Source organism: Heloderma suspectum, chromosome 2 (assembly GCF_057233095.1).
Source record: "Heloderma suspectum isolate Gila_16-S chromosome 2, 16-S_ref, whole genome shotgun sequence".
Lineage (NCBI taxonomy): Eukaryota > Metazoa > Chordata > Lepidosauria > Squamata > Helodermatidae > Heloderma > Heloderma suspectum.
This window is the reverse complement of record NC_139459.1, coordinates 87053540-87078688: the sequence shown is the minus strand read 5'-3', so window position 1 is coordinate 87078688 and position 25149 is coordinate 87053540. Positions and strand designations below refer to the sequence as shown.

The 25149-nt window shown below is 41.3% G+C and overlaps 1 protein-coding gene across 3 annotated transcripts in view; it reads right to left on the bottom strand.

The window, feature by feature from the left end:
- The window catches only part of SEMA4D (semaphorin 4D), a 117726-nt gene that overhangs the window by 24874 nt on the left and 67703 nt on the right, over positions 1–25149 (bottom strand). For 2 of the 3 annotated variants that reach the window (XM_084834045.1, XM_084834046.1), the window contains exons 3-5: positions 14678–14787; positions 4012–4406; positions 550–695 (exon numbers count right to left, since the gene is read on the bottom strand). In XM_084834045.1, the coding sequence (XP_084690171.1) occupies positions 550–695; positions 4012–4102 (237 nt within the window). In that variant the 5' untranslated portion in view covers positions 4103–4406; positions 14678–14787. The remainder of the gene's footprint in view (positions 1–549; positions 696–4011; positions 4407–14677; positions 14788–25149) is intronic. The other variant, XM_084834047.1, reaches the window with a different exon arrangement.

Here is a 25149-nt window from a genome sequence, read left to right as displayed (position 1 = left end):
CAGAACAATCAGAACAACAAATCAAAAGGCTTTCTCACTGCTACCAACCACTCAGAGAAATTAATGCTATATCCAGAAAGCAGACATAGTTCCAAGGCCATCCTAAGGCAAATACAAGCAAATAGCCAAGATGTCATAGACCTCTAAACATCTGTCTTCTTCGGAGAGGTATTTTCTAAAGACACCTACTGTTTTGGAGTGGTAGCATGGTCAGCATCAGCTAACCCGTCACATACACCTATTCAGATTGTTTCTACAATCAGGCATATTCAGATATACTCCTAAGCATAGCTACCAGTAAATAAGGGCACAATCCTATGCACAGACAGAAAAAAGTCCTACAACTTCCATAATTCTTTAGCCTGCCATGCTAGCTGGGGCATGCTGGGAATTGTAGGACTTTTTTTCTGTCTAAACGTGCATAGGATTGCGCCCTAGCTCTCACTGGATTCAGTGGACCTTACCTCTGAGTAAGCATGCTTAGGAGTGTGCTGTTGGTCACGGACACTCAGGAGTGTGAATATGAAATACGCAAAATTGTATACATACCTCTTGCTTTTTTTCAGTAATGTTCAATGCATTTAGCGCAAAGATCACTTCTCTAGCTCCAACATACAAAACATCTTTGTCTTCATTTAGTAACAAGGTTGAGTAATTAAATGTTTCTGGCTCTTGAAAATGTACTAGATGAACTTCTGTTAAAATACAGTAATTTAAAAGCAAATTTTAATTCAAAATACAACTATGACCAACTTCTCATTCTGGTCTAGGCAATTAATTGTGCAACATACCCTACTAACTGGAAATTAGAGCAATCTTAGAGGGAGAAAGGAATCCAAAACTTTAATCACATTTAAAATAATCGGCCAAGAGCTCAGAGTTACAGAGAACCAGATGAGTGCATGGGACTGGGGTTCTTTCTGAAAAGGAAAACATTCAGAAAATGGGGTGCCAGTAAAGCAGAATGAGCTGGAACAATGATACAAACATTGCAGAATGCTAATAACACCTATATTAGGAACAACCTAAACGTTGAAGTCATAAGCAAGGTTGACGTTCTTGAGAACTGAATGTTGATTAAAAAGGGAGAGGGAGGAAGAGGAAAAAAAAGTGGGGGAAAGTGTGATTGCCCAGAAGGGCTACATCCCATATTACACAACCATGAGGGTGTTCAGGGGGAGGAAGAATCCATTCTGCTAGCAGTTGCCATTCCACTGGAGGACAGATACTATTGGAATCAACCCATAGTCTTCAGTTTATCATAGTTTAAAATTGAGTGCAGAAGGAATTACGTGGTTATAATTAGATTAGGCAAAGTAGGTACTAGATAGATTTCAGTGTGCTACTAGGACAAAGAAGCAAAAATTGCTTCCTTGGTTTTTGAAAAACATATAGTAGTTACTTGCTTCTGTGTCCTGCATTAATTGAAACACACTGGTTCCTTGTGAGGCATAGAGCAGAAGAGAAATATGGAAGTTTTTATATTAGCAAACCTTGAGATTAACGTTAGGTGGTGCACTTAGTTTAACTTTAATTTTAGTAATTGTAATTAATTCTAGGTGGTGCATTCGTTTTTAGAAAACATTTATTTTTAAAAGTAAAAGTCTTTGTGATCTTCATTACAGAGACACAGAAGACATCCCATTTTTAATTTGCCTATAACCAAATCCCTCCCCACTTTATTTGATTTTTATTTGAATTTTCTTGTATTGGTTTTTAGTTGACTTGAACAATCAAGAAGTTTAAAGGCTACAGAAAAATAGACATCAATTTCACTACTACCTCCTTTTAAAGATCTCCCTTAATATTTCCTTATTTATGTTTCTCAATAAATAGTGTCATTAACTATAGGGAGAATATAGAAGAAATAGTGGAAAGAAAGGCTGGTAATGAACAACAAGCTCTCTTTCAGGGGTTCCTCAGAAAACACTGAAGAGGCGCCAAAGGCATAAATGAAATGGTAACACACAATGTTGTTACACCATACATTGCCACTTCCAACTCTTGCTAGAAAATTGTGAGTGGAGGCTTCTATTCCCATTATTTCATTCTGGCACTGTACCAAGTTCTATGTATATAAATACAACACTGTCTTGTTGTCTCACTACAGTTTAATCCCCCCTATGAATATAAGCATGGATGAAAATAATTAGGAAAACCATGACCTGTGCAACCACAGCAGCTACATTTCAGCAATCTTAAAGGATAAAGAATTTCTCAATAAGGAACGCATTTCACAATTCTTTTCCCACACCCCAAATAGCAGAACTGAAGAGTAATTCACACATCGTTATTTAGAACAGCAGGGAACCTTCAGATTGCTAAAGGTCACAAGCAGATATTACATTCGAAAACTGGGGCAAGGCCACAGAGGTCCGAATACGGAGTTTGCTTGCGCTGGATACAGAAGAAATGAAGTCCAGTTAGGGATTTAAGGATATGATTGACCAAACTGGGCCAGATAAGGACTTCGGTTTTGAACACACTGCATTTGAGACAGTAATGAAAAGTTCTAACCATAAATGTCAGGGTCAAAACAGACAATACTTTAACTCCATATCTAGCACCTATGACTCCCCCTTCCCCATTTTTACTCAAGAGTAAACTCAGGAGCCTGATTTGGATTGGAATCAAGCATGGGGGGTTGCAGGGCTTTTAAGATCTGGATAGGGAGCCGTGTGCCTACTCTACAGTAAAAAGAAAAATGTACATGCTAGATATAAATTAAAAGTAAAGTCTGTTTTGGTCCTTAGGCAGGAATTTGGAGATGTAGGATTAGACGGAGGGGGTGGGTCTGGGGCAGGGAGCTTGGTGTCATGAGCATATATGTGGTGCTGATAATCATGGGATCTGATGTGGTCACCCAGAGATAGTGTGTAGAAAGAGAATAGCAAAGGGTTGAGAATGTCCATGAGGGACATCAACAGCGAAAGAAAATGCAGAGGAAGAGTTTCCCACTGTAGAAACATTGAATGAGCGACTAGACAGGTAATAAGACAAGATGAGAACAAACTTACAGAAGCATTCAACTCACAAGTCGTTGTTGTTGCTTTTTTTTTTTTTTTTTAAGTGAAACAACTTTATGACATCTCCTATTAGGAGATTCAGTTGAACTGCTTGCTTGTCAATGGCTTTAGTATAAAAAGGGTGATAATAGTCTTTGGCTTTATATTCTATTTCTTGTCTTTCCTAAAATAAAATTCTGATGAACCTACCTTTCCTTTTTTAAGATACCCAGATTGCTTAGATATGCATTAGTTTATAAATCAGTCATACCAATGAAAAACATTTTCCCCAGAATCAGGTACCACAAAATTTTTCAGCAACTTTTGTCACTGCTCAAAGTGGTACCCACCAATGGGGACAGGGTTATCCAGTAATACATCACTTGGTGGTTTCTCCTTTTAACTGATCATCTGAACTGGACCGTACCCTAATCATACACATAGTGGCTCATCCATCAGCAGGAAAGGGGGAGTGGGGCTCTACCTTTGTTTGTTTCTACCTTAAAAATGAAAAAAGTGGGCTCCTCATACATTTGACCTCAACTGCTAGACTGGGAGGCAAACCACATACACATTACATATTTTCATCAGTCTGCCTCCACACACTTATGGTTTCTATCTACACTGAGGCAATTAAGTGAAAGTAAGCCCCAAGCAGTGAACTTAGGATTAGAACATCAGTGACCATGCTACTGAATGGGCAATTTTGCACCCTTTCTTGAAAGGAGGACAGTTTGTATTTCAAATACAGAGAACCATGTTCACCAACAAGAGGGTAAAATCCAGGACACAAATGAGCTGAATTAAGTCTCACTTATTTCAACTTATCTATGTAACAGGACATATTACAGCACAATAAATCATATTTTCAATGAACTGGAGTGACATGCAAATAAGACTTTCATCTACTGGTATGAAGTACTTTGATAAATCATATCAGTGAAGTACAGAATTTCTATTGATTTATTTTCTGTATCTTTATCTTGACTTGAAGCTACACTCTTACCTTTGTGTTCCCAGGTGATCCGGGGCACTGGACCAAATGCTGTTGCCATTCCAAGAAATAAACTCACCACTCCGTATAGGATGAGAGCCATGTTAAGTGTCCTTGTAGTATGGAAGAAGCTAGGCAACTACAGCAGCAAAAGTTCATTTGGCAGAAGCAATGCTTTTTGTGTTCAGCAACATGGATGTTTTTAAAATGTAGAAATCTCCAAATTAAATGAACGTGTGTACTGATTCCTTGGAGTTTCCAAATGTCTATTATCTGACAGATCACTTCCCCAAATAAACATACATTTGCCACAATAGTGAATAGAAATGACTTCCAGAATCTGCCTCAGCAATTCTTCCGCTGTTTCTTAAGCACATGCTTCTGATAAGCTTGGTTGGGATATAAAACTGCAGAAATAAAAAGGTAGAGAAAGAAGGAAGTAGTCAACATTTTCACAGACGATCTCCGTTTGTTAAGGCATGTTCCTACAGCAGAACACTCGAATTTTATAGAAGGAAAGAGCAGCTCATTTTCAGTAATAGCAACAGGAAGCTATTAAAAACCATATTTTCCATGTGTGCTCGTCACTCATCTCTCAATGCAATATTACTAGGCAAGCAATATGCGGGGGTCAGGGGGAGAGGAGAACATGTAGAAGTTTTAAAATTCAAGGTGTGGTTTACTATTTTAGTAAAATACCAAAATAGAACCATATATTGTCAAACAGAGGTAGCTTGAGTCATTTTCATGTAGTCCACAGACTTTTCTAAGAATTACATAAACCCCAGCCTTTTAGCTTTATCCACCATGAATTTGTCAAATCCCTTTTAAAGCCGTCCCAGTTGGTGGCCATCACTATACCTTACGGTAGAAAATTCCATATTTTAACTATGCACTGTATGAAGAATTACTTCCTTTTATTTTGTTTTAAATCTCCCACCATTCAACTTCCTGGTTGCAGTATTATGAGGAGAAAAACTACTCCCTATGCACTTCCTCCACGCCATGCATAATTTTACACACCTCTGTCGTGTCCTGCTTACTTGCTTTTTTTCTAAGTTAAAAAGCTCTAAACATTGTAACTTTTCTTCATAGGGAAGCTGCTCCAGCCCCTTGATCTTTTCCTGCACCTTTTCCAGCTCTACAATATCCCTTCTGAGGTGTGATGACCAAAACAGTACACAGTACTCCAAGTATGGTTGCACCATAGATTTGCATTCGGGCATCATGATATTGGCAGTTTTATTTTCGATTCTTTCCCCAACACAGAATTTGCCTGTGACGTTCCTGTCTCCGGTTTATTCTCCCTCCAGTTTCCACCTGTTGAAATCGGGGGGGGGGGGGAGACAGGATGTCTAGCTCAGCTTTGGCAGTTGTCTTCGCTGAATTCCAAACTTCAGCCCTTTTACTCTGTGTCAAGGAGACACTCAACAGGTTAACTGGTTTCCTTTAATCAATATAGGAGTAACAGGAAAATATACTTTTCTATTTGACAGTGTTAATAAATCAAACCAACACATGGGATACACACACATATATATAAAACAACTAATTTTTTATTACATACAAGAAGAGTTATGTAGGTTATTATTTCATCACCCTATACTTAGTCCTAACCTACCTACCCCTTCTAAACCCTTCACCCCAAACCCCACTCACTAGATGTACATTCACTGAATCCCTAAACCCTATCCAACTGTTAAACTGTCTGTTCTCTCCTTAGAATTCTCTCACTCACTAGCCCCTCCCACCTTTCACACGCATACCAACATACTTACCTGCATAACATTTTACAATTCAAACAGTTACATTATCATGCATATATTACATTGTCTTTGTCACAGCACACCACATCATTTTCATTGAGCTATCCACCAAAACCCCAAGATCCCTTTCTTAGTCAATCACCACCAGCTCAGAGCCCATCAGTGTATAGATGAAGTTAGGAATCTTTATTATTCCAACACCTTACACTTGTTTACACTGAACCACGTTTGCTATTTTAATGACCAAAAGGAGAGATCCATCCGAGGCTGATCTTGTTGAGCAGCCTGTCTGGTGTTGCTGGAGGCGCTCCTTCAGATAGGCTGGGCTGGAACCATATAGGGTTTTAAAGGTCAAAACCAACACTTTGAATTTGGCCTGGAAAACAACTGATAACCAGTGCAACCCCTTCAGCGCTGGAGTGATGTGATCACGCTGGCGGCTGCCTTTAATCAGGCGAGCCGCTGCGTTTTGTACCAGCTGCAGCTTCCGAACCGTCTTCAAGGGTAACCCCACATAGAGCGCATTACAGTAGTCTAGATGAGAGGAGACCAGGGCATGTACTACTGATGGGAGCAGATGGTCGGGAAGGTAGGGGCACAGCTGCCGTATCAGATGGAGTTGGTATAGCGCTGCCTGCCTCACAGCTGACACCTGAGCCTCCATGCACAGCTGGGAGTCTGAAATGACCCCCAGGCTGCGGACCTGGTCTTTGAAGGGTAGCCGTACCCCATTCAACACCAGGTCAACATCCCCCAACCTCCTCTTGTCTCCCACCAAAAGTACCTCGGTCTTGTCAGGGTTCAGCTTCAACTTATTCCTCCCCATCCAGTCACTCACCGTCTCCAGACATTTGGACAGGGATTCTACCATTTTAACCTTGGTGAAGATTTGAATGAGAGGTAGAGCTGCGTGTCCTCCGCATATTGATGACACCGCACCCCAAACCTCCTGATGATAGCACCCAGCAGCTTCACATAGAGGTTAAATAGCATCAGGGAGAGGATGGAACCCTCTGGCACCCCACGAGTGAGCGGCCACGGGTCCAAAATCTCCTCTCCCAGTGCTACCCTCTGGTACCTGCCAGAGAGGAAGGACCGGAACCACCATAATACAGTGTCTCCAGTACCCAACCCCTCCAGGCGGTCCAGGAGGATACTGTGGTCAACAGTATCAAAAGCTGCTGAGAGGTTGAGGAGAACAAGGAAGGAGCATTTGCCCCTTTCCAAAGCCCTCCTCATATCATCCACCAAGGCATCCAAGGCTGTTTCTGTCCTGTGCCCAGGCCTGAAGCCCGACTGAAATGGATCTAGGTAATCGGCTTCTTCCAAGTGTGCCTTCAACTTCATCGCCACCACCCGCTCAATCACCTTGCCCAAAAATGGCAAAAAAAAATTATTACACACAAAACAAATATTTTCTAACCATTTCCACAGAGCATACTTACAGTACAATCCTATGCATATCTACTCAGTCCCAGTGGGGGACTCCCAGATAAACATGTATAGGAGTTCAGCTTTAGAGCCAAACTACACGTTACACTAGCTGTATAGCGTGTGGCCGAGGCTCATCTTTCTTCTTCTTTTTTTTTACTCTAGTATAAGCAAGTGTGGCCCTGATTCATATCAAGACTACTGCACTCCAGGAGAGGAGGATTAAACCTTCCCTCCCCTTATGCTTACCCTAGAGTAAAGCAAAAAAAGGTTCAACCACACACTATGCAATTAGTATAATATGTAGTTTGGCTCTTGATGCGTCAACTAGATATATTTATTGTGTCTGAGCAAAATGTGTACCTTCCTTCTAACTATTTCAGCACATTTTTCATTTTCTGCCCACATAAAAGGTGAGCAGCAGCAGACTGTAACCATGGCAACTGCTAAACACTGAGGCGTCCTGACACTGAGATGGATACCTACTAATACCTTTCTGAAGACTTGTAATCTAAATGATCTCAACAGCTCCACTCTGGAGACGCTTTCTCTTTCTCTCTGGAGGGACAGACCAGTCCAGCACCTGTACCATCTCTTTTCAATTTTGTCCCTCACCCAGGGAAAGGGGATGGGAAGTCAGGTAGATGTGAGATATATTATGAAGTAGCAAAGTTTAGCATCCATTAAAATAAATCACCAGATGCAACTAATGTCTTTTAGTGAATGGGTACCATGATGCAAGTTCATAGTTTTTAAAAATACCAAACTATTTCTTCTCTTCTGTCTCTTCACATTTGTATTCATGTTTCTTCATCACATCAATAGTACTTTGAACAAGTCTGAGTTTCTGCTCTGACAAGGTATGTACAGTTATCCATCTTCATTTCTGAATTTGCTCCATATCGCTGGCTCTTCCTTAAATCTAGTACTTAGAACACCTGCACTACAACATCTTCTTTCTCCCAAAATCAACTTCACGCATAAGGCTTTCCTTAATTTTGCCTCTCCTACTTTCGTTTTTAGTACCTCATGAAGCCACACTAATACCATTATCTTCACAGTCTTGTTCCTTAACCCTTGCCTTCGCCTTCCTTCAATCATGAATTACTTCTGACTGGAAGGCATTCTAAGAGCCAAAACAGACATTAGTTTAAATCCATATCTAGAAGTCATGTTTCCTCACCCTCACTTTACTCTAGAGTAGGCATGGGGTCCTGATGCAGATTGGCTCCGTAGTGAGGGGAAGGGTTAAAGCCCTCTCCCCATCCCCATGCTATGGCCCTGATCCAAGTAAGGCCCTTTGTACCCAACTCTAGAGTAAAAATGAAAAAATCATAGTTGCTACCTATGGATTTAAAGTAATGTCTGTTTTGGAGCAGACGTCCAAACTGTGATTGCTTGATACATCGCATTCCGTGACTTATCCAGTGTGGTGTAGTGGCTAGAGTGTTGGACTGAGAGTTGGGAGATCTGGGTTCTAGTCCCCACTCAGCCATGGAAGCTCACTGGGTGACTTTGGATCAGTCACTGACTCTCAGCCCAATCTACCTCACAGGGTTGTTATTGTGAGGATAAAATGGAGAGGAGGATTGTGTATGCCGCCTTAGGTTCCTTATGGAGGAAAAAAGGCAGGATATAAATGTAATAAAATATCCTGCTTTTTCTTAATAAACTATAGGCACGTGGGGAGGGGGATCCTTAACAGGAACATGGTGCGTGGGAAGGGGAGCCTTATCTCCTCCACCCCCAATGTGATTTGAACCAAAATTATCCTCCATGCACAACAATGTGAAGTTTCTTCCTATATGTTTTAACTGCACAGACAAAAGATATGCAATCACATAAACAGAGTGAAAATACCCAATTCTGCTGCTCTTTTTACTTTGCCCAGTCTGACGGTGAGAAACTACTCTCTTTTCTTTCTCCAAATTGTTTTGGAGGAAAGGAGGAGGAGTTTCTATAACCAAAGCTGAAAATTTGCAGGAGGCACCAGTATCACTCAGGAATATCATTGTGGTGGACATATGGGAGAGGTAGGGGCACTCTTAGAGAAGGGAGGGGCAGCTGCCACTGACAAGGAGGCCGCTGCATGTATGGGTGAAATTCTGGATGGGTGACTACTGGGCCTTTTTCAATGGTAGTGTTCTGATTGTAGAATATTGTGCCTATTCTGTCAGCTTTTAGGCACCCAAATCAAGCCAATTTTGTTCTCCAATGCTTTCAATGGATATATTTTACTTCTGCCTTCCTTTTGAATAGATAATTTAATTTTTTAAAATCTGGTTTGCTGGTTGGGTGTTTGGGTTTTATTGCATATTGATATTATTGCTTTTTAATTCTTGTGTTAGCTACCTTAGAAGCTTTATTTTGATAGAAGTGATAAAATGCTTTAAATAATAAATAAGAAATTAAATGTTGTTTGGGTGATTTCACCTTGTTTTAATATAAATTAGTACTTATGGAAACCTATGGTATCATACAAATAAACAAAACCATATACAAATAGGGCATGTGTGCACTGGGGTTGAGATTATAGAAATCAGGCAGTGAAAATGGGAAAAGAAATGAGGAAGGGCAAGCTAATAAGTGTTACCCAAAGTTCTACATGCAACAAGCAGAGACATTTAAACAACAGATTATCACTTAGAAAGAAATCCCAAAGAGTCCCAATTTTATGACAGGAGTTCTGTGTTACTATATAATCTCCTGCCACACATAATTGGAAATCAGACAGATGGATGTGGAATGTGTGGTTCTCTCTCAAAAATATGTTTATCTTTATTATTGTGCAGTGGTTCAATGGCAGCCCTAATAATTTTTGTGTCGAGAGAAATTAGTATGTGTCACCAGAACATACAGCTGGTACAGCTTGAAGTGCAATTCACTGCAGAATGATCTATCAACCTCCAAGGTCTGCAGAAGACTACCACACAAAACAGACTGTTGTTGCTTTTAAAAGGTACTGGCTAGAGTTATTAATTTTATTATACATTAATAAATTATGTAATATTATATATTATGTAATAATTGCATAATATCATGTTTAAATATATCGTTCTTTAGGTCATACTAAATGTTATAGATGTCAAATGTGCAATGACCACCAAAGCAACCATAAGATAGAGAAAACATGCGTCTGTTTCATGCTGGCATAGACCAAGAGCCTAATTATAAGAATGTAAGGAAAGCCTTGCTGAATTAGACAAAAAGGCTGTCTAGTCAAGCATGCTTTCAAGTACATGCTTCCAGGAAGACCACAATGAGGTATGGCTCTCCTGCTGTTCCCACCCACCCCACCCCAGCCACTGGTAATTGGTGCCTCTGAACTGAAGGGTCCATCATGGCTAAGAGCCATTGAGAATGGAACAGAGACAGCATGGGGCCAAAATAATATTCTCCCATGGTATACTGATGGGGGCTAAGGAGACAGGAGAGAGATGTTGTAAGTGTAGTACTGGGGTAAAACCCAATGTAAGTCCTGCTTAGAGTAAACCCACTGAAATGAATGAGACTTAAATTAGTAATAACTATCCATTTCAATGGGTCTACTCTAAGCAGGACTTATGGTGGATTTTACCCTCTATCTCCAAGCCTTGTTTGCCCTTAGGTGTACCAAAGCAGGTATAGGAAGCCACCTACAATGAACCCTGAGTACAGAAAACAGGACAAAGCATGTACTTGATGCAAACAGCAAGCAAGCTTTTGGGAGTGAGATTCTGCAGCCCTCCTAAGATTTATCCCACTTCAGAATTCAGGTGATATGTTCTGATGCTCACCCAAAATGAAAACTCTCCTGGCTGTCAAGGAAAGGAGTCCTTGCCTTCTCCCGCACATGCTAGTTTTCTACATGCAGTGAGTTTTTGATATGGGAGAATATTTAAAAATGCAATGCCCTCCTTCAATCTGCACTCTGAATTGGCACAGCACACATACTTGTTCTGAAGATGTGGTCTGGCTCCAAGAAACCTTTTTAGTTAGGATTTGTTGCCAGCCAATCAATAAATAGAACACTATTCCGACAGGTCTATCTTTTGTCTATAAAGCACACTTGCACATCTACAGTATAAGCAAACAATATTAGTTATGAACAAGCATTCAATCTGGCAGCTGCTGCTTAATAAAATTCCTCTAATAAACGGCTCTCTGCCAAGAGCTCATTTAATATGCCCCTTGGGGATGCAGAGTACCTTTTCTCAGGTACGCACACCAAACCCTGCTGATGTGATTTAGGGCAGAAAGCCAACAGTATGCACTTCACATCCAATTCCATTTGGCCTCTAAGGAAAAAGCTTTTTCCTGCTACAGTTATGCTAATACAAATAATAAGAGAATCTGGAATGTTTCTATCACACCTCAAACATATGGTAATAATTTGTTGAAAGGATCTTTTGTGAAAATGGGTGCATCTTAATATGCATCCCAATTCTAGTACTTTCCAATTAAGTCAAATTATTTATATTCAACAGCAAACAAAGCATTTGATTTGTATGGAAAAATGCAAATAAGGATTAAAACTACTTATGAAAGCACCGCACCATTTAAAGCTGTTGTTTAAAATGCGCTAAACAGAATATGAGCATGCGCTCTATAAAATCCAATTATGTGTAATGCACCTGTCAAAAACACATCAGATAACTGAATGTTTATATGTGTGTGCAAAACCATGGCTTGCTCCAATACAGAGATAGCTGGTACATATTTATATAGGGAGCACCAGTGTGGTGTAGTGGTTAGAGTGTTGGACTGGGACTCGGGAGAGCCGGGTTCTAGTCCCCATTCAGCCATGGAGCTGACTGGGTGACTTTGGGCCAGTCACTGACTCCCAGCCTAACCTATCTCACAGGGTTGTTGTGAGGTTAAAATGGAGAGGGGAAGGATCAAGTAAACCACCTTGGGTTCCTTGCAAGAGAAAAAAAGCCCGGATATAAATGTAATACTTATATAAAATATGTAAAATATTTATGTCCCACCCTTCAACTCTAGTTCCCAAGGCAGCTTACAATTTATAAATATAAAGGAGTATCACTGGTTTAAAAACAAACCAATGCATAATGGACCATAAAAGAAAATGCCACCAGCAGTCAGAGCTTTAATGGAAACTAATTTTCAAGATGCTTAGATAACACCAAAGGCCTGGATAGACACCATTTTAACCTGGTGCCTAAAAGTCATCAGATTTGGTGTGAGTTATATGCATATGGTGAGGGAGTTCCATAAACAAGCCACCACCACAGAAAAGGCTTTGCTCCTAGTAGTCACCCATCTTACTTCAGACTGCCTCCAAATAAGTTCTTAAGAGCCAAGCAGGTTCATATTGGAGCAAGTGGTCCTTCTTGTGACCTTTAACACAGCCAGTTTGATAGCTATGTGAAAACAGAACTCTACATACTACTCCAAAACCACCCTGCTACCTTTTTCTCTCACTTCAAGGGAAACAGCAGTAAACTATTGTGGGATTATTCAGTACTAATTTAAAGCCAGCAGTAGACTGCCTGGCCAGGGGGGGCGGGCTGCCAGTGTGAATTTAGTATTTCCTAAACAAAACTAGTAATTCACAAAAACAAAGCCTTTGCTTCTTTGCCTTCCTAAGAGTTAACTAAGTATTTCAACAATCATTCCTTGAGCAGCAGGATTCCTACATACCACTGGGGCTGTGGAAGAAGCCTGAGAATAGCCCAGAGAAAACAAAACTCGTACCTATTTACGCTGTTGAAGGTCCTGCAACAAGCATTCTTAGGAGATGTCTGTCAAGATGGGTTAAGGGGCTTACAGTTAAGCATCTCATCCTGACAGACATTAGTTGCCAAGCAATATTATTTAAGTCATTCATCACTGTGCAAGTACTATAGCCTTTTCAGACAAGTGACTACAGCAGGCTATTTTGCCAAATAAAAAAAAACCTCCAGCACTATAATTGTTTAATTATATGGTTGTCCAAGCCACGAATAGCTTCTTTGAGGAGTACAAAGTTCAATACACAGACAGAAAAGTTTCCATTTTTAGCTGAACAGCTTCCGCTGGCAAAAAGAGAAGCAGTATTTTTCAACTGTCACATGAAATTACTGTTAAATTTGTTGGGAAAGGCTCCCCACCATCCCTCCCTTATCTGTCTTATTCTTGACACTCAGAGTGCACTAGTTGGCTTGTGAGAAAGTTTTTTTAGACACTGATTTTCAAACCTTGCCCAAACAAACAAAATGTGTTAAAAAAAAAAGTGTGTGGGTGGTTGTTGGGTGTATATGTACATATATGTATGTATATACAAATATAAGGAGGGGAATGTGTACTAATACTGATTGTCAGCTGGTGGGATGGGACTCACAAGTAGATCATGCTCAGATCATAGGGGGATTGCACTATCATCACTGCAGTGCTTTAAGAAACTTAATAATAGGGGACTATGCATGTACAAAACTTTGTTTGAAGTGTGTGTGTGTGTGTGTGTCTGTGTGAGGGGAAGGAGAAAGGTACATTAGTAAAGCCACCAGGAAAAAAAATGCTAGGATCTATTCTGCAAATCAGTAAACTGCCAGAAAATCAAACCTCAAGTTCTTCAGTGCTAAGGGTCAAGCTGTCAGGAGAATATGGATCTAGGCTTCTTTCTACTGGATAGGAATCGCTGCATATATTAGAAGAATACAAAGGCATGCCTTCCAAATGCCAAAACCTCAAATGTTGAGCCAGAAGAACTGAATTTCTGAAGTATTTCAGAGTAAATAAGGTCAAAATAAGTCACACAAATTGAGTGTGTGTGTGTGTGTGTGTGGTTTGTATTAAAACAGGTGGTGGTGGGAGACTGTAAATGATGGATGGTAAGAGTATATGGGAAAGGGAATGTAACTGGATATCATGAGGGAGGATCACTGGGCAAATGTGGGACTCAGAAGCTCCTGAAATGTTTGCCTGCGTGATTTCAAACATATTTGCACCCATTAAGACTATGAGTCTTGAGAGTCCAAGTCAATTACCATGAAAAATGCATACAATTAACACCCCCCAAAACAGTAGTATTTATTTGGTACATTTACACCCTACCTTCCTCCCATCATGGAACTCAAGGTGGCATACAAAGGGTTCCCAAGTGGTCTCCTATCCAGGCACTAACCAGACACAGACCTGCTTAGCTTCAGCAAAGTGGCTGCATCACGTGCCATCATTCCATGCTTATACCAGGACAATAAATACCTGCTCCCTGATCCCATGAGGATGCATGCAAATAAAGTATCAACTGCGAAACAGGGGGAAATAACTTTGTGAAGTTTACTTACTCTTGTCAAAATGCAATGTTAAAATCAGATCCAAAATGTACTTTATGTGATGGTGGAGACCCATCAGGAACAAGGGCATATCACTTCAAAGAAGAAATCCCACTCCATTTTTCTAACTATCAGTTAATTGACTTCTCTGACAAATCTGGGTGTAATATAAATACCCACAGAAAGCAAGCAAGCACAGTTTTAAAGGACAATATAATACAGTACCTGTCACCATTTGGAATTTTCAGTTTCCCCCTCAGGAATTAACTTCCTTATCTGTTTTCTCTATGGCGCAGTAAATTAAGTACAACAACGTAGCCAAGAAATCTTCGGTGCTGTTATTAAAAACAGAAATAAAGGAATATATCATTAAAACATTGGTCTTTGTTGTTCTATAATAAGGTGAAAATTGCTTTCTGGCACAGTGTTGGGTTAGTTCGTGAGGAAAAGAAATGAAGGTGTTATCAGTTCATTTCAAAACTGGGACAAACCTCCAAAGACTTTTCTTAACAGAAATGGAGTCTGTTTTACTCATAAGGTTTTGGGGAGGTCTAACAGAAAATCCTCCGTACAAGTTACTATCTGAGTTCAGTGTTAAGGTTAAAGCAACAAATGCCAGAACTCAAGCAGCCTGGCAGCCACAACATCTGGCCACAGAAGCATTACTCTCAAGTCCCAGATACCTGGCTGTGGTAAGTCAGAGATGGAAAGGATGCTCTGGGATAAGATGCTGGAAGAAGCAGCCACCCCAAGACACAAAAACCCTACAGAAACTGAATCCTGAGTAGTACGGGGAGTAATACATGGCTCTCCTGCCATGCACGCAGATGGGAGGCAGAATGGGTTCACAATTCACAGCGTGCAGAGCTCATTCTGCATATGTGATCCCCCCACCCTGAATGAAGCCCCATCCTAGTCAACACAGGATTTGGGATGTTCCAGATCTGAGATAGGAAATGTCTTTTGAAACAGATTGCGATCCCCCCACTGAATCTTGAATGGTTAAGATTCATTCAAAGTAAGTACATACATTTATTATACACATTTATGTAACCAGTCAGTAATTGGGATCCTTTGTCCTTGGTACCAAACGCAGGGCATTTTTGCTATAATATAATGCAGAAGCGCACACAACCAAGGAACAGGCAACACCATCTGGGGGGTTTTATGTTCAAAGCTAGCCCCATAAAGCTGCCAGTCTGCTACCGTTTCAAGATAAAGACCTGGTTTGCATGACATGACAGCCCATGGGTTAAACAACCCAGTCGTACACGAGTGGGAAAGAGCGGACACACTGCCTGCAGCACACCTGCCACTTCTGCTTTTACTCAGCAACCTGCCATCGGCACCTTCATGGGTTGCTTAGCATGTTGTCTGAACCCAGAGCTCCGGGTTGTTTAGGGGTTAAACAATCCAGCAGTTAACCATGATTTGTTGTTGGGTTAACCGCTAGGTTGATTAGCTCTAGGTTCAGACGACACACTACACAACCTACAAAGGAGCCCACTGCGGGTTGCTGAGTAACAGCTGAAGTGGTGGGCGCACTGCCTGCTCATGCATGACAGCCCATGGGTTGTTTAACCCATGGGCTGGCATGTTGTCCAAACCATCAGCAAACGGTCATGAAATAAGCAGTGAACATGACAGCAGCATCATAAAGACACCACCAGAAACCCTGCGCCCAATGAAGCCAGTGGCAATGCCTCCACTAATTCAAATTCATTTCAGTGAGAAGTCCCTTTTGGTCAGAGGCATTCTCAGTGGATTGTGCTCCGCTCCCCCCAACTATGCCTTTGAACCAAGCAATTGGTTAAGCAAAGCTGGAACATCAAACTGTCACTGTGATGACCTAACATAGCAAAAGCATTTTAAGAGTAGTTTTCACTGCCAGCTGCTTTTAGGATCAACAACTGTTTAATTCACAATTCCATCTACAGCTGGCTTTCCCCAACTAAGGTGGATTTTAAACTAGATTTATTTTTTTAAATAATTCAAAGCACTTTTGCAGCTATTACTCAGGTAACACAGCTTCTTAAATAATTGCACCATTAAATGTTTCAAGGCTTTCTGGATAGTCTACAACAGTATCAGATTGCATTAATTCATGACAAGGTTGATTGTAAATGGTATGAAACAGCTGTTGCCCAGAGGACTAAACTCTAGTGCTATACAAACCCAGGGCAAGGACAAAACAAAAAACAAAAGGAAATCACAGCAGATTACTGAATCAACCCAAACCGAAGCTTTTCAGAAGGGAAATGTACTTGCTAAGAGATTTTGCTCTGGTTACTGTTCCTAGATACAGGTTTTGGGTGCAATCAAGTAAGGTAGGAAGTGAGGGAAGGTACTTCCTCTTTAAATGGTGAACAAAAATTGCATGTCTCCACCATTCCCTTTTTTGGGTGACTCTTCCTACCACTGTCCAAGCTGCTCAATTAACGAAATGTGGAAATGGAAGAAGAGCTAAGCCAAGAGCTAACATGACATGATTTCTGTAATTCTTTCAAAGGGTTGTGAAATTAATAGTCATCTCGCTCTACATTCACAAGATCACAGCCTTAAACTCCACAATAATTAGTGCAGAATAACTACCACCCATGAGTTACATACTCATGATGACTCCTGCAGATTTCAAATATCCATATGGCTGCATTAAAAGGGCAGAAAAACTTACCCTTCTTCTTCTCTATAGCCAATGCGAATTTATTACGTCCCATGGCCACTTCAAAGTTTACACAATGGCAAACAAGCATTTTCCACTGCATAAAATCTACATAATACATTTAAATCACATTAAGGGAGCAATCCTATGGCCACTAGTAAGCAGCTTGATGTTCATAGGATATCTGGTTTTCCGGGAACCGACTTCAGAGCCCACACTCCGAGGTCAGTTCCTGGAGAACCAACCTTCCTCTGCTTTTGCGCTGCCTCACAGGCAGTGCGGAAAAGCCCCATGCTCCGTGCTCACAAGAGGAACGCGGAGCGGTCAAAATGGGGTGTTCCTGGGGGGGCGTTCTGGGGGGGGGGCAGAAATGCCTGTACAACACACCCGATGTGTCGTTCAGCAGCCTCCTCCCCCACTAAGCCCTCCTGCAGCTAGACAGCTGCAATCAGCTCTCTAGCCGAAAATGCAGGGCAGGAGAAGCGTGGAGGGAATGATCCCTCCGTGCTTCTCCTGCCCTGCACTGGAGAGGCGGTCACCTCCAAGTTCAGAGGTGGCCACCTATCTGCATAGGACTGTGCCCTAAGTGTCCCTTAAATTCCCCCCTTTAAATATTTCAGGTCAAATACTTGTGGTGTATTCAGAGAAAAAAATAAGACAGGGTACCTTTGAAAGCTTTATTGTTTAGTACATACAAGTAAAATAAACATGCTAAATTAATCTCTCTATGGCAAGGATGAGCAAATTGTGGCCCTCCAGATGTTTTGACCTACAACTCCCATCAGCCCTAGCCAGCACAGCCAACGGTGAGGGATGACGGAAGCTGTAGGCCAAACGATCTGGAAGGCCACAAGTTGCACACCCTACTCTAGGGCATCAGAACATTTTCTGATGCAAACTGAAATGTTTCCAATGCAAATGACCCTAATTTGCGTTGAAAAGGTTTATGGAAAATTTTTGAATTCAAAATTTTATGGAAAACCCACATCACTGATTGCCTCTCTCTTTGCAACTGATATTCTTGCTCAAGAGGCCACTGAAAAGTTGTATCTTACATACATAGTTTAATTTTTTGTTCTGAATTGATAAGCAAAGAAATCCAACTGATTACACTACAGCACATTTTCTGAAGGCATGCTGCAGTACATTTTCTCTTCAATCCTATGTTTATGATGACTGGTGACTCACTACATCCAGAGTCTTGAATGTGGTCAGTTCAATGCAGCAGAACTGGTGAAAGAATAGCCATTCTTATTGTTGCCCATTATGGCATTTATGAGACTTTATTTACTATCATGTGAAAAATCATCCTACACAACAAAATGCAGAACACAATTCTGTGGCCGGTGGCAGGGTATGATTTCCAAAAGGGAAATAACCATGACAGCCCAAAAAGCTGACTCTTGGCACAATACTGTGTGTTTAAATGCTGTAAACAACTAAGGTGCTTTCGTAACCACCACCTGCCCCAGAGGCCTACACTGCCTCCCCACTGCAACAGATATAGTCTTGTATCAAGATGTGCCTGACCAGCAGCTGTGCTGACTTGCATAAATAATAAGAGAGTTGGGAAACTTTGGAAAGTGCACAAGTCTCAAATTCCATGCTTTAAGCATGCTACAGCTAATTTAAAAAGCATCTGTAGAGGAGTCAACAGAGAGACTCCCACAGACCTGGACAAGCTTTGGATTTTCTTCTCAAATTCTCCCCACCTGATGCAGTAGCGCATACTTATTACAGTTACATGCTAAAAAGTCTACATCAGCCTTCCCCAACCGGGTGCCCTGCAGATGTTTTCAGACTGCAAAGCCCATCATTTCCAGTCAGCATGGTCACTGGCCATGCTGGCTGGGGATGATGGGTGACAGGTTACGGAAGGTCTGTCTATGTGAACTATTTGACTTTTAGACACACTGGGCCAAATCATTATCAGACCAGCAACAAACACCACCATCTCCCCTCACGTACACCCATGCCATTTTGTGTATTTATTTTTGTTAGTTCTTTCAGGGCTGTATACTGCTGCTCTTAACAACTCCTGCAGGGAACACAAAGTTCTTCTTTGCAAGTCCATGGTCTCTAGATGTGATGTCTGAGATGGTCATTACAAGGTCATTGGTGGGAATGCTGCACAGTAGTTATAATGTGCCTGTGGCCACAGTTATGCCCCCAAAGACTTAAACCTATAAATTTGGAACATGTCCCTCAGTGCAACTGAGTGCAGGCAGATTCATTTGGTTGCTCAATGCAGAGTTGGCCTTCCAGCACTTAACATCAGCCATTGGCTTCCAGCCTATCTACAAATCAAAACTGTGGAAATAAATTGCTATTCACAGCTTGCCAGTAACTCTTGACACAGTTACACATATTAGCACACTTGGAATTGAATCTCAGGCCATCAACACTACACATTTCAAATAAAATCCCAGTAAAACTCCTCATATATGACTTAAATTGGGATATCCTCCTGGAGGGCAGGGCATGTGAATGTAATCCACCACTTCGAGGCCTTGTAAAAGGTCATATGGTGGGACAGAAATACAAAAGTGGTACATGAAATCTGAACCGTACAAGCCCAGCCTACACACTGATCTGCAGGTAATCCACAAATAACACTGAAGGATTCACAGACTAATTACAGCACCAATGTTAACCGTGCAGCCCACATGAAGGAAGAGCGCATAATTCTCTGGGTGGGTTAGGGCTGAATCCAGGAGGAGCACACCCAAACTGCTAACCTGAGTCTTCAAGGGGTGTACAGCCCCATCTAAGACAAGACGAACCCCTATTCCTTGATCTGGGCTTTCCACTGACCAAGAGCACCTCTATCTTGTCTGGATCAAGTTTCAATTGGCTTCCCTCACCCAGCTCATTAATGAGTCAGTAGGGCTGCCCTGGATTTAGGTAGAAGGGATAGAGTTGGGTGTCATCAGCATATTCATCCTGTATAGTAGCATCAAACTAAGTCTATAGGAAGCTTGTGCTCACATGTCCCCACTCTAAACACTCCATAAAAGCTACAAAATTATGAGTTGCTTAAAAGCAAAACACACACCCCATTTTCACTAGATGACATTTCTTCCTCAGCTTTCAGAGGCTACAATTTTTATGTATCCAGCAGTTTTTCGTAAGTTATTACTCTAGTCTACTGTAGATCTACTTTCTCATACAAAAATGCATGTAGTCATGTGATCACTCTGCATTTACCATTAAAGAAGAAAAACAAACTGCTAATTATTTTGGCAACTGTGATTACACCAACAGGAATTCAAGGGGTGGGGGAACCCATTTGAATACGAATGACTGAAAGCCTGGAACAAGTTAAATAGAATAGCATAATAGTGATCTTCAAAGGAAACTTAGTTTTCTTGAGGCTCTGTTATATGAATTAAAACAAAACTCTAGATTCATTACACCTTTGCTGTGCAATGTTCAAAGAGTCCAAATGCATACAAGTAAATGAAATTCCAAGAGGCAATTAAAGCATTTATAAACGTCCCTCTCCCTGTTTTTGCTTCCCACTTATGCCTTTTTACTGAGAAAGGCACAGGAGCATACCCAACTGCCAAATCCTAAATGCTACCAAGCTTGTTAATTTCAAGCCACTACCAAAATAAAAGCTCTGGGGGGAAATAGACATTTGGGAGAGCAGCTCCCCAGAAATGGGAACCTTAACAACAGATTTTATACGCATTATTTTAAAATCTGCATGAACTTTATAATTAATTTGTTGTGTTGCAATAGTTTTACAGTTTGTTTCCAGGCAACAACAGTCTTACAGGGAAAGAGAAGTGGGGAAAGCTTGTAGTTTCTCCACAGTGTTCTGGGGGTATTCTGTCTCTTAAGTGTCACACAATGTGCAGCAGATCAAATGTTTATATAGGCATCTTCTCGACATTCCCAATGCAATGCTGCCAACTCAGAGAGGGATCGTGAATGCAAGTTCACAATTCACTATTATGTCGAAGGTGGGAACAACTTCTTCTAATGTTGTAATATCAGTTGGTTTCATATGTGACCATGGCTTAGAAAATCAGTAATTTCTGGCCTGTGGGAGAGGATGTATCCCATGAACACAAACATGTCCTTAACACATACAGATTTTTTCCAGTACCAAGTTCACCGTTACCAGAACCTTGCTCCCGAACTGGGAATGAAAGAGCATCCCCACACTGGATGGGTAAGGAATCCAAGTCACTACCCCACACCTCCAACAGTTGGAGACAGCAGACACATGCTTACAACAAAGCCTCTATGGTCTCCAATGGGTTTCAGCCAACAGGTTTTGTTGGAGGAGCAGTGGAGGCTGATGGCTCTGATGTCAGTGGGGTGGTGAATCCACTCTGGGCCTCAGTCAGAACTAGTCAGAACTCTAAAGGAGCTAGCTCCTTCAGAGTTTTGACTCAAACCCGGAGCAGATTCACCTTCTCACTGACATTGGAGTCACCAGCCTCCACTGTGGAGCAGACATACAGGGTGTTTCAAAAAGATGGACCAGATTTGAAATCGCTGTATCTCTGCAACCGCCCATGAATGAAACTCTTACCACTTGAAAGAGTGGGGCATAGAGTTTCAAATGATTACCGCTAGATGCCTCCCTCAGCGCACAAACAGCCCGTAGCCTCAGTCATTCGCAAGATGGCGACCCCACAACACAAGATGTTTTGCATTCTGCAGTTCATCAAGACTGAACCCATAATGGCAGTGCAGTGTGCGTTTCAACGGCAGTTTGGCATTGATCCGCCAATGCCAAAGAGCATTCGTCGTTGGTACCCACAGGCTATTTATGTAAGGGGAAGAGCGCAGGGCAACCACGCATTTCAGAGGGTTTGACACTTTGAGAGGCGTTTGGGACGAATTCAACTATTGTCTCAATATTGTCCATACACCAGGTGGAGGGCACATAGAGCATTTATAAAATGGTTAGTAAAACTTGATAACTCATTAAACCGTTTGTAACTTTTCGTGTAATTGTAACATGCTGCCATCGTGAAATATACTGCTTTGAAATTGGGTCCATCATTTTGAAACATCCTGTATTTTAAGGACCACTTTATGGATGCAGGAATAAAATCTGCATGAAAATGCCATTTTAACGTCTGCAACTCAGAACCTTCCAGACCAGAACTATAAATATGTATGTGATTGCTACTAGCAGAACCACATTCTCAGAATGGTGACCACATATGTGTTCTGCAATCGATATTTAACCAGTGAAAGAACATAGTCTGCCTAAGAATGAAAGACTGAACCACAAAACCTACGTCTTGGTATGATATGAGTAAAATGCTCCTTAATGCTTTGATCTTAGACTTGATTTTCCAGTTAAGCATTATTAAATAGATTTAACAGTGAGAAGAACTCAAAGGATGTGTGCATGTGTTAAGAGTACTATATTTGTTAGCAAAGTACTGGGCCCTAGGAGCTACTATGACTGTCAACCAGTTATGTCTCCTGCATAAAAAGCTTCCATAGCGACTGGCTGAACTGCAGTTCTGTCATGGAATATTAAACAGTCCAACTATACAGGAAAGGCACAGCAACAGAATACTAACAAATACTGCAACTTCTTTGAAGGAAGTGAAAGGCCAGTCCAGCAAAAGACTTGCCCGGGGCCTGAGAAAAGGTGGCAATGTTTGCTGTTGGCAGAAAAGTGGGACCAAGTTAAACAGAATTGTTGGGCAGGTAGAAACTTCTCTTTTCAGAGTCTCATCTTCCCTTTTCTTTTTACATATAAACATACTGATTAGCTCAACAATTACAAAATAGAATAAGTCAGGATATACAAAACTATAATCTAGACTTAATTATGTAACATATTTTGCTTTAATCATTTGACTATCTGAATCTTACTATCTATAAGTAGAAATGCTTCTACAACCCATCGTCCATTCACAAATCAAAAGTGTCTCAAATCAATACACAGTGAAAACTGTTTTTCACCTATACTGAAAGTCTTGACAAGAATTCTCCTTGTCAACAAAGGAATGCAGTCTGAAAACCCCAAAAAGCAGTATGATAGTTCCAAAATGAAATCTGGGTCTAGGAGGGCCAAGACCTGTATTCTCAGGGCACACTGTTCTTTGTACAATCGTCTAGGGCCCAGAAATATATTGTGCTGCACCAACGGGCCTCCTCATGAGTAATTAGGCTCATTAATAAAGCTAGCACCTTCTAGGAGTAAGAGTTTTGCCTTTATGGGGCACATGTGGCCAGGCATAGCCAGGGCATTTCATACAATATCCAAAGAGAGATGAGTGATTAAAGTAGGGATTATCTCTGACTTTTACAGATGTTGTTTCCTCCTTCATCAGGAACAATATCCAAAAACTAGGTGACTGATATAAAAAGAGCAAATATACATAGTCCTGGCCACACTCCAAAAGATGATATGCTGTGTGGGAGAGAACCACACACTCAGCCATTTTCTGGCATAGCTTATTTAAACAGTACATGCCAGTTCTCTTGAATAGGGGACACTGAGTGTAAAATTTCTTATTTCCTTGGCACTAGATTGAGGATTTTAAAAAAAAAAAATTGTCCTGTTCCTCTTTAACAAAACAAAGTGTCTCATAAAACAAAGTGTCTCAAAGCAGGCTCAAGTTGCCTGGTACAGGTCTTTGTATCTTGCCATCCCTGCTGTGGGGCAGGGTAACCCCAAAGCATTCCTTGTATGTTTCATACTGCACTTTGTTCCCTTTGGCAGGTGAAACATACAAGGGGATTGACAAAGCAAGGCTCTATAAGTCTGACAGCGGCAAGTGCACACTTGTGCAACTGTGAAAGACTAGAATTTTTTTTTTAAAAAAAATAACGAGTTATGAACCTGTTTGCACAAATTCCTGGGGCCAAAAATTTATACAACAGCCTCATTTGCAGAAATCTTGGGGGACGGGGGAAAAAAACAGGAAAAGAAAACGGGGTTGTGATCAGAGCAGGGAAGGGGGACAGGTCAGGCAGACAAAATGGGTTCTGCTGCGCAGGGCCCTAGGATACCGGGTGGAGGGCCAAGAGGAAGAACAATCCACAGTGAGCCCAATCATCAGTCGGGCACACTGTGGGTTGTTCCGAAAATAACCCACTCTGCATAGCTGATTCGCAGGGTGGGTTGTTGTATCGGGCGAACTCACACATTAACCGGGTTCGCACGATTGGGGAAGAAAAATAAGCCACCATAGCTTATTTTCCCACCCTGAATATGTTACGTAATTACCATAATTACCCTCACCAGGTGCAGTTTGTTGTGCTGTCTGTTGCCAGCAACGGTGGGAGGCAGATGGGGTTGGAATCTACCCAGGAACCCATGGCTTGTTCTAGGGTTGCAGGGTGGTTTGTAACCCACCTCCACTGGATTTGGACAACACAACAAACTGTGCCCATGGTAATTACCTGGAGTGCAACCTGCACTTGTTGGGTGGGAAAATATACCACGGTGGCTTATTTTCCTTCTTCAATTGTGCAAACCAAGCCATTGTTCCTGATGCATTGCTGCTTCCTTCCTAGTACCTCCAGCCAACTCCCACCATTCCATTGTTTTGATATACCCCAAGCAAGTTAGCCCAGAGCCTGATAAGAGTGACAAAATGTTGTGAACATTCACTGAGATAGGTAGCTGCACATTATGCACAGTCAAAGGGTGGCTCCTGGCCCTTTGACAAGATAAAAATATGGTCACTGCCATATGAAATTTAACTTACCTACAGCATATGGGTCAAGTAATAAAGTTGATTGAAAGTAAAAAGTAGTGCGCTGGCAGATTGTCCATGCGTCCACTTTACATAAACGTAAAACATGGATGGATTGCCATGTGGCCAAGGATGTTTTCTATTCCTAAAGCTACTTGTGCCAATCCTCCACCAAGGAATATTAATATTTAACATTCTTCTTTATATTAAAAAGTGCACATGGCACAGTGGCAATAAGGAAAAGAAAACAAAGCTAGTTCTGAAGATTTGCCCCCCCCCCAAATATATCTGATTTTTTTTTTAAGGCAAAAGCAATAAACAGGAAGAAAAACGAAAATGAAAACACCCTA